We start from the raw sequence: 13,023 nt of genomic DNA on the forward strand, positions 1-13,023 counted from the left end.
CTCTGATTATGTACCAAACAAAAATGATGAATTACTGTCTCTTGTTCAGCTGAAAATATAACTGAAGGCCAACTGTTCCATCAGCATAATCAGTCTTTATATGATGGGTACCCTTTAGTTACCAATTAATGTTTATCCTTGAGGCATGTCACTAAACATCAGTACCATCCCAAAGGCGAGGCCCTCTTAGAATGAGACCTTGCCATTGGCAGGACATGACAAATATAATCATCCTAGTTTATAGAAGATCCAACATGAAGGTGGGTTATGATGAGGCTTATCGATGTCAAAAACAGCCTCGGAGTCTATGGACGTTCAGCTCAAGGACGAATAAGCACAATAAATCTAAGTGTGATTATTTTTTAGCACCATGTGCAGTCCCTAAATGTAATTTTTAGGGAGCGGCAGGGCAGATGATGCGTCACACTGGCATAAGGAGGCAGCAGGAGGACATGGGGTTTGATTGACTAATCCATATCATCATCTGATAGGTGACAGTTCAAAAGGACTCCGCCTTAGTGCACCCTACGTCTGAACATATTGGAGCTCACCGTGTTTCCTCTGAGTCACGTTTATTTGTCCAATATGTGAAAGGCTGAGAAATCTTTTGGCACAATTCTCTGTATGACTTAATGGATTCTGACAGCTTTGCAGGAGCAGACAATGACATTATTGTTTGTAAAGCTGAAGCAGTGAATTGATACAAGAAACCCAGCGCATACTTTTATTTATCTAGATGAAACCAATAACAGGCTTCTTTAATCAGTAGAAAATGTACAGATAAACCCATTTTATTCTTATATTCTTAACTCTTTAAAACCTGACGTGTCATCGCTGACACACCCTGTGCATATACATGTTGGATGGCTGTAACTCTTTCACTGTTTGTGCAATTGGAAAAATTCTGACCTTAAAACAACTAGCAATAAGCAGTAAATGGTTTGAAATAAATGAAACAAATGTATAAATCCATAATAAATACATAGTTCTCATTATTAGTTTAGTTTTAACTAGAAAAGCACTCGGAGAGTGCAGACCTCCGCCGTGACAGATCAGCCCCCCCATCACCACCAAAATTTAATCATTTGTTCCTTGTGCCAGTATCAACATTTCCCGAAAATTTCATGAAAATCCGTCCATAACTTTTTGAGTTATCTTGCTAACCAACCAACCAACCAACCAACCAACCAACCAAACAAACAAACCCTGGCAAAAACATAACCTCCTTGGTGGAGGTAATTATAACTAACAACTCTTTTTACTAATTACATGTCTATTAGATGCTACCCATCACCCAATTTTGACCTATTACTTTGGATTGTGTTAATGTATAGCCCATTTTACACAACACTTCTGTTGCGGGAATATTTCACCTTTATTCTGGAACAACATCTGTGTTAATGAAATGGTGGAATCATTTGGTCCCACCTTTATTGTGGCTTTGGATGGTCTCTGGAGGTAGTAACAGAGCCCTGACAAAGGTGGAATCATGATTCCGGAATGCTATGTAAAAGGAACACCTCTCGTTCTGCAACCAAGGTGTCGTTTTGATGACGTATTGCGTGTGCGGGCTGTGTACAGTAAACAAACATATCAACGCGACCAGAAAGATGTCGAACTGGGGAGATGCCAAGATCCGTGAGCTGTTGTCGCTTCGGGTGGAGGACTCTATCCATGCTAACATTTGTGGAGCGGTGAAAGATGGGCCGACTCTGGAGAGGGTAGCAACATCGCTATGCTCAGGGTATTTCCGACACAGACGTGATACGTCACACTATACGCTGTGCCGCCCCTTTGATTCCGGAATGCAGGTCCGCTGTGTAATGCTGCATTCCAGAGTGCTGGCTGGTAGAATATATCTCACTTGGAGTTAACTACATCCCACCTCAAAGTATTCCAGGCGATCCATGTTAAATATAAACAACAAATATGGAGATCGCAAATCTAAGCTCCTATTTGCTTTGTTACTGAAGAGGCATTTTGACTGTCGACACTACAGTGTTCTCATATACGCAAAGGAGATGCAAGAGGCGAAATGACGGATGAGCTAATCAAACATTGTGAGGCTTTTTTTCATTGCGAACTTGTGCACTTTTAGCCACCATTGTTGTGTTGACATCACGTTCTAGTTTGCAGTGAAGTCGGGGCACTTCAGTGTGGCCCCACTTTGCAACTAGGGCCTCCGACTTCAACAGGCATTCCGATGCATTTTACTGAGTTGGACGTCAGAAACTTCCCACCTCCCAGTGCTTTGGAATGCAGCTTAAAAGGTCCAACCTGTCCTATGTGTTGGTCCTTTGTCTTGGGTGTGGAAATCAGTCAGTGGTGGAAAAAAGGTGGGATCACCATGTCACCTTTTTTCCGGGATCTCTGTGTAAAAGTGGCTTATTTAATTGAATATAAAAACAATGTTCTAAATTGCCTAGTGTCACATTTGGAAACTTGTCAATGTCTTAGCAGTTTGGGTTTTTATACAGTACATACTATGGCTTCATTGTACTGACTCTTTTTCCAGGCCTGAGTCTGATGCCCAGCTCTGCCCTGGTGGAGCTGCTGCACCGGGTGGAGGCCGCCATTCGTGAGTACTCAGAGGAGCTGGTCAGCCAACTGGCCCGGCGCGACGAGCTGGAGTTTGAGAAGGAGGTGAAGAACACATTCATCACGGCTTTGATGGAGGTGCAGAACAGGCAGAAGGAGCAGCGGGACAGCAGCAAACGCCGGCGCCGGGACAAGGCCTTGAGTCTGCAGGGAGGGACGACATCCGTGACCGGGGGGAACACCGGGTCCATGGGCCGCACGGAGAAAACCGGAACCATGCCCGTCAAGGTAAAACCATGGATGGACTGAACACCAGTTATATTAGGTTGGAAATTTTATTTAGGTTTTTTTTTTCAGTTTAGGTTCTGTTTTAATTATAGTTAATTTTGCAAGTTTGTAAGTAATTTTAATTTTATATTTATTTTGAAGAATTTATTTCCTTTGAATCCATATGAGTGCGTCTATGAAACTGAGCCCTAAAAACAGGACATGGGGGCTGAAAATTTAAACAAGATGTAGACTAATGTTATGAAGCAAGTTTGGAAGCACTTTGGGTCTATTTTAAAAATGAATATTTACTGAGATAAAAGATAAACTACTTTTCAGATAAAACACATTTTTTATTATTTTTATACAAAAATCTGCGTCTTAATTTTGAGATGGCTCACAGCAAGAGAATAATTTTTTTGCATTTATCTGAGGTTATCATTAGGTACATCCTTTTATTCTTGGGTCTATAAAGTTGGCAAAGTCCCAGGTACCAAAATTGACCCAGTTACATTGAAGCACCCATATTGAAACAACTATTCCTGTTTCAACACAAAAATGTGAAGGAATTCAACCATTATTGACAACAACCAACAACAGGTGACATGATGCTTGGCATGTCTGCCTCACCACTAAAATGTTCTGGGTTCAAGTTTACCTGTTTTCTCCATGGTTTCCCCCACCATTAAAAAACCATTAAAAAATGAGTACATACATAGGTTAATTCCCCTGTTAATGCCCCTGACCACGGTGTTGATGAAGACCTGGAGTTTGTCCTGGAGCAGCTCCTAGTGTATGCTCATACTATTGCTAATGCTAGTGCTAATGCTAACACTAATGCTAAGACACAGAGACTGAAATTCTCTACAGGGATAATAATGCAAGTTTTAAAAAAAAAAAGAACAATTAATGAAAATGCAGTATTAAGTATTACAAAAACAAACAAAACAAGACGTTCGAATATTTCATGCTTGACATTAAGTAATAATAGATAAACTATCATAAGAATGGATTATAGTTGATACAAAATTGCAATCATTGAAGAATCTACTAGTTTTAATTTGCATTTAATGATATGATAATAATTTGCAAAACCATTGTTTTTTTTCAAGGCCAGATATTGTGCAAAACCATTTTATTTTTCCACATCACTGACAATTAGCACCGGGTTAAAACAGAAATGAAGCTCATTCTACTTGTGTTTTTATTAAGCTTTCTTTAAGTTACTGAAATGATCAGTTCCCTGCTTTAGTTTTCAGTGGTGATAATAATTTTGGTTTCCACATACTCGTGTTTGATTTCATTACACCGGCCTTAATTCCTTTGTTATGTTATGTTTCCACTCAGCTGTATTACAGAAATGACAGAAAAGTGAGCTTCCAGTGCTTGGAAGTTCACCCTCCTCCCACCTGACTGTTAGCATAATGGATCTCAGGTCCATTAGCCTCTAGTCTGTTCCAGGAACACTCCTAAAGTGGAAGCGACCTATCAGATGCATACAGTAACAGCCCAGTCCACTCTGTCCTGTAACAGACAGTCTAATGGATGCATACTCATGCCATGCACAAGATGGCGTTTTTATCTGCTGACCGCCACATACCTGAGGCTGAAGTAATCCGAACAATAAATTGAACTGTCTTTGACTTTTCCAGTGACATGGTTTTGAAGCTGAAATATCAGCATGTGAAATGACTTGATCAGATTTTCTCCTATCAGAAAGACTGAGACGCAGCATGAAACAGCGCTCTGTAAATGTGCTGTTTGTCCTCTTTGTGACCTGCAGCGCTTCAGCATGGAGGGACTGTCCAACATCCTGCAGACGGGCATCAGACAGACATTTGGAAGCACAGGGAATGAAAAACAAGTAAGGTCAAATGACTTCAAAATGGCTGGAGTGGGACGCAAGAATAAACCAGTTATCCTCAGAATGAAAGAATAAAATGTGCACAAACTAAGATCAGATAACACATGTATCAGATATTAACCAAAAGATATAATTATACCTTCAGTTGAGTGAATTGTTGAATGAACTCTCCTTTTAACATCAATGTGGTGCACAGTTGAGGTCATACTCAGGGATTATTGACCTACTGTAGGTAATCTGATCCTGTGTATGGTGTAAGCTATGCAAACTATGCAACGCTTCAGTACGCTGCAAGAAACGTCACTCTTAAAGGCCTACGCTCTTATGTTAGGTCCATTTTTATCAAAGGACAAGCAGATAATTAGCATGAGCATACACCAAATTTCCATAAAACATGCATGTGGGGTGTTAAAATGTTTTGTTTTGGTTTTTTTTGCCTCTGTCTTTGTGAGCATTGGGAGATTTAGACTGTATTTTCTTCTGGAGGTAGTAATAAACACCTCCTCAGATGATTCCAAGTCTCATCTAGAAGATTATCACAATTCTTTTGAGTCATAAATTACTATGGAGTCTGTTAATCTGCAGCATTTGAAACAGATAACCATGATAATGATGTTTATGATAATGTTTTTCTTGTGTAACATTTGGAAATGTTTGCATCTTGGGATTCTGTGTTTTTAGACTGATCATTTCTAACATTATTAGTGTTATTAAGTATTGAATTTCTACAGAAAATGTACCAAAGATTATTTCAAAACCATTTTTTTGATTTACAGTATAAGCACATACACAAATCTTACTGTTTATTTCATGTATGTTCTATACTTGCATCTTGCTTCCATATTTCTGCATGTGATAGTGTTGTTGTATATGCCATAATATCCTGTATCAGACGTCACCAATGACAGATTTCCATGTTTTTTGTTGATCGTATTTGGTTTTCTGTAATTCTGTTTTCTGTTCTTTTTTAAGGTTAATTTATAGATATTTTATAACTGTTTTTCAGTATTTAAACACAGTCATTCCATATGAGAAGAAAGGCACCCCTCCAACTGTCGATGACCTGCAGATGCTCACAAAAAGTAAGCGCAAATTCAATAACATTTGTAAAAATAAATATTACTGCCTGGAAAGATTACATTTTTATATATATATATTTTTTTTTTTGTTTTTGTTCAATCAGTTCTTTATGCCATCAAGGAGGACAGTGACAAGGTGCCTACACTGCTAACTGACTACATATTAAAAGGTAAGAAATAATTGTATTTTCATCCATTTACACTGATTTTATAGAGTATTTCACTAAGCTTTTAGTTGGGATACAACAATTCAGGTTAATTTTTTTCTGAAGATAACTCATTAAACATATCCTATAGTTAGGTTTCTTGTATGACAGAATTAGAAAAAAATATATCATAGTTTTTAAAGATTGTTTTTATTCTAATCTGTGTTGTGTTGAGTCTGTTTTGTGTTTTTTTGGTTGTTTGTTGTTGCCAATGTGGACCCAAACTAAAAACCCTAAGTTCATTTCTAATAAATTTTCCCCAATAGTGATTTCAGATTCATTTTTAATTCATCGGGTATATTTATGATGCTTGGTGCTTTTTTATTAAGTTATTTAGTGCTAGAATTATTATATATAGTATGGCCTGAGACCTACATTGTATTTATTTTTATTTTTATTTTTATTTTTTTCATTCTTTTATCATAGTTTGGATTATGTGACATTTTATTTCTGATTTTTTACATCAGGGACAAAGCCCTGTTGGCAAAACTTGGCTCATTTACAGTTTCTTATGTTTTGTTAAATAATGAACACCGTCCCTGTCAATTAAAGTTAAAAATAAAATACAGTATGAACAATAATAAAACAGTAAATATTGTTTTCCGTTGTTGTTTCCGGTCATAAAAACAGACTTGGGACTACAGTTGGTCATTTCAGCTGTCAGTCACCCATCAAATATGACAAGGATCCAATCAGGAACCTTAGTCAGACCTGGCTCCAAATTTCAGTACAGACTCCACATGGCTGCTCCTGTGACCTCTGTGTTTAAGCTTTATTTTTATAGAATGGGAGGAAACAGCATTAGTGTCCATCTTTATGTATAGTCAATGGCACTAACATTTGAGCTGTCTTAAACCTGTAAAGCCTGAACCATTAAATCATTGACAGAAAATTCCAGTTCTTTGAAACTGGAGCCTTTATTGGTCCTTCTGAAGAACTAAAAAATGTTTTTTCAAATATCAATTTCCATGTATGAGTTTCAATTTGTATCATATTTGATGCATCGGGTCTCAATGCTCAAATATTATTATTTTTGAACAAACAAAAACTTAATATAACACAAACATGTCTAAAAAACTGGTAATTCCTTTTCAAAAATTGGCAAAGTTCTGCCTCCTTCCTCATTAATGACAATCTTATAGCGTCACTGGAAAGGCCTCTGGTGATCGAATTCCTCCCCCTGGTGGATTATCCGTGTATTGCATGTGTCTAATTGTATACATCAGGTTTTTCAAGAAAACAAATGTCACATTGATAATGTAGAGGGCTTCATGTATCAAATATGATACATTTGGTGTTATAGGGTTAAGAATCATATTTAAGTTAATTTGAGGTAACTTAACTTGCTTTAGAAGTGTCCTTAACTGGTGTCACAGTTGCATCATTGCTGAATAGAATAAAAAAGTAAACTCACTTATGTGAAATTGGATTTGCTAAATCTACTCACTAGATCAGGGGTCTCAAACATGTGACCCGGGGGCGAAATGTGACCCACCAAAGGTTCCAATGTGGCCCGTGGGATGAATTTTCAAAGTACAAAAATTCCACAATCAAGGCTATGGAACTCATTTTAGTTCAGGTTCCACATACAGACCAATATGATCTCAAGTAAAACAATTGCATAATTACCTACAAAAAATAATGACTCCATATTTTCTTCTCAGTTTGATGTGGAAAAAATATTACACTATGCCTGTAAATAATGACAACTTCAAATTTTTGTCTTTTAGTGCAAAAAAATAACATTAAATTATGAAAATATTTACATTTACAAACTATCCTGTAACGATAAAATGTTAATAACCTGAGCAAATATGAACCTGAAATGTCTGAAGAAAATTAAGCATAATTTTAACAATATTCTGCCTGTTACTAAGTGTTTAGTCTCTTTGTAGATCCGATCTAAAACGCACATGTATAAATGATAAGTTGAGGCAGAATATTATTAAAATTGCACTTACTCTTCCTCAAGAAATTTCAGTTTTTTCAGGTTATACACTGTTTTTTTTTTTGTCTGGATAGTTTATAAAAGTAAGTATTTTCATAATTTAATGGGGTTTTTTTGGCACTAAAACTAAGACAACTAGAAGAACTTGGAGAGCGCAGACCTCCGCCAAGGCTGATCAGTGGCCCCCCCCGTGGGCCCCCCCACCCCCGATCACCACCAAAATTTAATCATTTCTTCCTCATCCCATTTCCAACAAACCCTGAAAATTTCATCCAAATCTGTCCAGAACTTTTTGAGTTATGTTGCACACTAACGGACAGACAAACAAACAAGCAAACAAACAAACAGACAGACAAACAAACAAACCCTGGCAAAAACATAACCTCCTTGGCGGAGGTCAAAATTTGGAGTTGTCATTCTTTATTGGTTATGATGTTATTATTTTACTGGTCCGGCCCACTGCAGATCAAATCGGGCTGAATGCGGCCCCTGAAAGAAAATGAGTTCGAGACCCCTGCACTAGATTAGACTAACTCGTATCCAAACCTCAGACTCCTCATTACTCCGTGTTTCTTCTTCGTTTCCAGTCTTGTGTCCTACCTAAAGCTCCGCCAGGCCAGGGGCCGCAGCGTGACGAAGACTTCTCCCCCTGAGGGCTTTTCCACCACCCCACCCCCCCTCGCCTCTGGCCCGAGCTGCATGACCTCCCCCCCTTTTACCATTATCAACCATGGATCCTCACCATCGACATTATTGTATTCACCTCAACTATGACGACTGCCTTTCGCTGAGCTCACCTTCTCCTCCTCCTGCACATTAAAGCTCAGGCCTGACCCAACATGGCCGCCACCCCAATACTTCAACGAGCGGGAAGGCCAGTCCGGCTTGTTCAGGACTTCACTAATGGAGCATGACATGCTATTAATGATCACAACACCACTCTGGTACAGGGATTAATGTTAACTCTGGTTTCTGTAGTTTTCATTATTTTACTTTTTCTTTTCTGACAGAATTTTGATGTTGCCAAGTTTAAAATAACCTGTCTATGGATTCTGTCCTTTTCATTGATCCACACTGTTAACCAAACACCATCCTGCATTCACATCTGATTATCTCCCCGTATGTTTCAGATGGAAAAAAAAATCATCATTTGAATACAAAAGCCATGCACCTTTGTCTGCCAACTTAGTACTGTAGCTCCATGTGAATGACAAGAAAACTATTACGGGTGCAGTGTGTGCATTGAAAAGCTAGTATTGTTTTGTTTCAGTATCGGAATATCCAGTGCTCTTCTGATATTTTTTGTAATTTCTTTTTCATTTGTATCTAAATCTTTGATATAAATTCTCTTGTTGATTTTCTATTTTTATTTACCGTATCTTTGGAGCGTCAGACTGCTGTGCATTCCACCCTGTTCAGCCATGTGAAGGTGTGTCACCAACTTTTCCTTAGATTTCATCCCCTGTTGAGATGAGCTCATTTGACTTAAGGCGTGCATATTTGCATATTAGCATATTTATGACTTCCTTTGTGCCATGTAGGTGAATGTTACATCGCTAATTGCAAATTCTAATAAACATTCAACCCTAATAACGTCTCCTTGATTGCTTTTCTTTGTTTTAAGTCTAGAATATTTTAATTGAGAAGACTAAAATATAATTAAGTTTAACCCTTTCATGCTGAATTATGAGAACCTTACTCAAGATTTTTTTCTTGTGTTTTAATTCCTCTTTAGGCAGGAAAAAAAAATGCCATTGAATTTTTTTTTTTTTTTTTTTTTATGAACCTATTTCTCACAGAGATGCAAAAATGTCCACTCAGCCGGACACCATGTATTTAATTTTTTAAGCAAAGAAACATGTATTTACAGACATACTGTGTGAAAACTATGGATTTTTTTTTTTTTTTTTTAACCTGTCTTGTCCAGCATCATAACAGCAGAATGGTAGTCTGGCTGCCTTTTTGTGCTGAACAAATTTGTTTTGCCAAGAGAAACTTCAATGAGGCTTCCTTTGATATTCTACTGTCCTTATTATGAGTTTTGTTGGATCACATTTCGATTCCGGACCTGACAACGAAACATGTATTTACTGACATACTGTGTGAAAACTATGATTTTTTTTTTTTTTTTAAATGCTGCTCATCTGATATTTTGTCAGTTTAACATACTCTAATACTTGTTATTACTCACTTTATGGAGATAATATGCAAAAAAAAAAGTGTTTGTTCAATTACAGTCTAATAATAATAACAATTGATTTACACTCAAACATGTTACTGCAGATCAGGTTTATCAAGAACAGCAAAATTACAGTCATGGTTCCAATGTCGGTGTATGGGATGATCCACTGTGTCGGCTGATATGGAACTAAAACAACAAAATCCATGAACACACAAGAGAACAGCTGTAGAATAGCTGTCCACTGTAGTGACCACTATGCATGAAATGGTTAATATTTTTTAGTATTTGGGTATCTTCGACCCACAGTTTTCTCTCAAAGCTGCTCTGCTGCTCTCTAGTGGTTGATTTTAAGTATCATTATGGAACATGATAAACATGTTTACAGTCACTGAAAAAATTATCAGACCACCCTTGTTTTCTTCATTTTCTTGTTTATTTTAATGTATGGTACAACTAAAGATACATTTGTTTGGACAAATATAATAACAACAAAAATAGCTCATAAGAGTTTAATTTAAGAGCTGATATCTATCCATTTTCCATGGTTTTCCATCTGTTTTAGTCACATGATACATAGGAGTAAGCATTTGATTGCATAATCATTGTTTTTGATTACTTTTGATGGTCCAATAATTTTTTTCCCGCGACTTTATTTTGTTTCCATTTAGTTTATTACCTTAATCAACAGGAACAGTGATTGTTGATTTACTTACAGTTTCTCATGTTTCTGTTGATCAAATTTAGCCAATTTTCATCGTTTGTCCCTGGTCTGATGTCAAAAGGCAGCCCAAAATCACAAATAATGTCACAAATAATTCAAATCTGTTATAAAGAGATGGGAAAATGTAATTAAATACAAAGCAAATCTATGCTACAAATCTGTGCTATACAACAACTCTAGCACCCAATAACTAAATAAAATGCACTAAGAATCATAAATCTACCTGATGAGAAGAACATGGGTCTGAAATCAGTGCTGGGGTAAATGTATTTAATCCATTTTTTAAAGGTTTGACAGGTATGGAAGCTGCTTGGGTTCTGATCCAGGACTTTAGTGTAGTATTATTCATCTGTGCTCTGCTCATCAGACTGAAATGTGGCATGGTTATCAGATGTATTTATAATTTAGCTTCCGTTTTTGTTCTCCGCAGTCCTAAAAAAAATCTAAAATTACATACAGGATTGATTCAACAAATGAATCAGATTACAGAGATGAAAGTCTATCATTTCTATTTTGAACAGTGAGTAAGATTTAAAGGAATTTAGGAGGCTCTAATTGCAGAAACCCAATATGATATTGATTCTTAAATGTATAATCACACAAAAATGAGAATATTTATTCGTAGATATAAATGGATCATTTTAAACAGAGGTTGTCCCACCATGTTTATGTCCTATTTATATTTAAATGTATTTTCTGTGGGATCCAGCGTTAAGATGCATTACCATGTCCTAACATGTTTGAGTTATTATCCCATTAACTAACATCAGAACAGATAAAACCATGACTTTAGAAAGGAAGTGTAGTATTTTTGCAACATTCATACACTTAATATTTTAATATAGACAAGTCTTGTATCTCCACACTCTATTAGAGTTATTACAGGTCTGGCACCATCCAACACTGATCTGGAAAAGGGGAAAAGAAGCTCCCTGGCCTATTTTTCCCATGTGTGTCCTTAAACGAATTGCACTTGTCTTATTCAGTGCAGGATAGAGGTTACTGTAGTTTGGTGCATTGTGCACATGAAGAAGCACACCTTGGTATTAACCCTTTCATGCATAGTGGTCACTACAGTGGACTGCTATTCCACAGCTGTTCTCTTGTATATTCATGGACTTTGTTGTTTTACTTGCATATCAGCCAACACAGTGGACGCTTATTGGTCAAAACACAGTTATGTCCCAGCTGGATGAAACCAGAACCTCCCTCATATAATACATGGATTCAAAAAGTTTGGGATATTTACCAGATGGAGCAGATCACACACTTGCTCCGGCTTCAGAAAACCATATTTACTAAAAGATGGGAACCTATGTTACCTTTACAACTGCAATAATATTTGCTGGTGATGCAAGAATACTCCATGTTATCAAAGTGCTGTCAATCTACCTCTGACGAACATGTATATCTACAGCCTTTTTTATTTTTATTTTTTTATTTTTTGAAGTGAACATTGTTTGCTATAATTGTTACTGCTTTCTTAAATTTCATTATATGTGTCTGTGGAGGTGTATGAGAATATATTTGCAGCTGTGTAGGGGGAAAAGAAATTAATTGAACTGTATAATTGAATGTATAATTGTACTGTACTAAAAAAAAAAAAAAAGAGAGAAAATTTAATAAAAATTAAGTTAAAAAAAAACAAACACAGTCATGTCCCGTCAGAGAGCGAACTTTCATTGATTGCCATTCCAACATTTATTTCAATATAAAGTAGCTCCTTTTTTTGGATAATCTCTTATGGTCCAACTAAAGCAAAAATGAATTTAAAAGTAAAAATGTGGGTCATTTAGCAACACTAATCTGTCAAATTGCCTCTAAAATGTCCTGTCAGAGAGATTTTGAATACTGCGTTTTGACCCATATGCACCATCCCATATACTGTAATTCATACCATTACTATAACTTTCCTGTTCTCGATAAACCTGATCTGCAGAAACATATGAGTGTAAATAAATTGCTGATTGTTATTAGACTGTAATTTTTTTTTCAACAAAAAGTTGTTGTTTTTTTTTTGCATATAATCTGAGTAATAACTAGTATTATAGTATGTTAAAAATGTGAGAAAATGTCAGATTAGCAGCATTAAAAAAAAATGATTTCATAGTTTCAGTCAGTAAATGCATGTTTCTTTGCTTCAAAAATTAAACGTATCCATCTGAGTGGGTATTTTTGTAACTCCATGAAAAATAGATTCATAAAAAAATTTCAATCA

The 13,023-nt window shown here is 36.5% G+C and overlaps 1 protein-coding gene across 1 annotated transcript in view; it reads left to right on the forward strand.

Moving 5' to 3' along the window:
- The window catches only part of fez1 (fasciculation and elongation protein zeta 1 (zygin I)), a 28,168-nt gene extending 18,676 nt beyond the window's left edge, over nt 1-9,492 (forward strand). Inside the window, exons 6-10 of the mRNA XM_030154690.1 lie at nt 2,516-2,826; nt 4,589-4,669; nt 5,676-5,751; nt 5,853-5,918; nt 8,490-9,492. Coding sequence (XP_030010550.1) covers nt 2,516-2,826; nt 4,589-4,669; nt 5,676-5,751; nt 5,853-5,918; nt 8,490-8,506 — 551 coding nt within the window. The 3' untranslated portion in view covers nt 8,507-9,492. The remainder of the gene's footprint in view (nt 1-2,515; nt 2,827-4,588; nt 4,670-5,675; nt 5,752-5,852; nt 5,919-8,489) is intronic.
- The last annotated feature ends 3,531 nt before the right edge of the window (nt 9,493-13,023 follow it).

The sequence above is a fragment of the Sphaeramia orbicularis genome, chromosome 14 (genome assembly GCF_902148855.1).
Source record: "Sphaeramia orbicularis chromosome 14, fSphaOr1.1, whole genome shotgun sequence".
NCBI lineage: Eukaryota > Metazoa > Chordata > Actinopteri > Kurtiformes > Apogonidae > Sphaeramia > Sphaeramia orbicularis.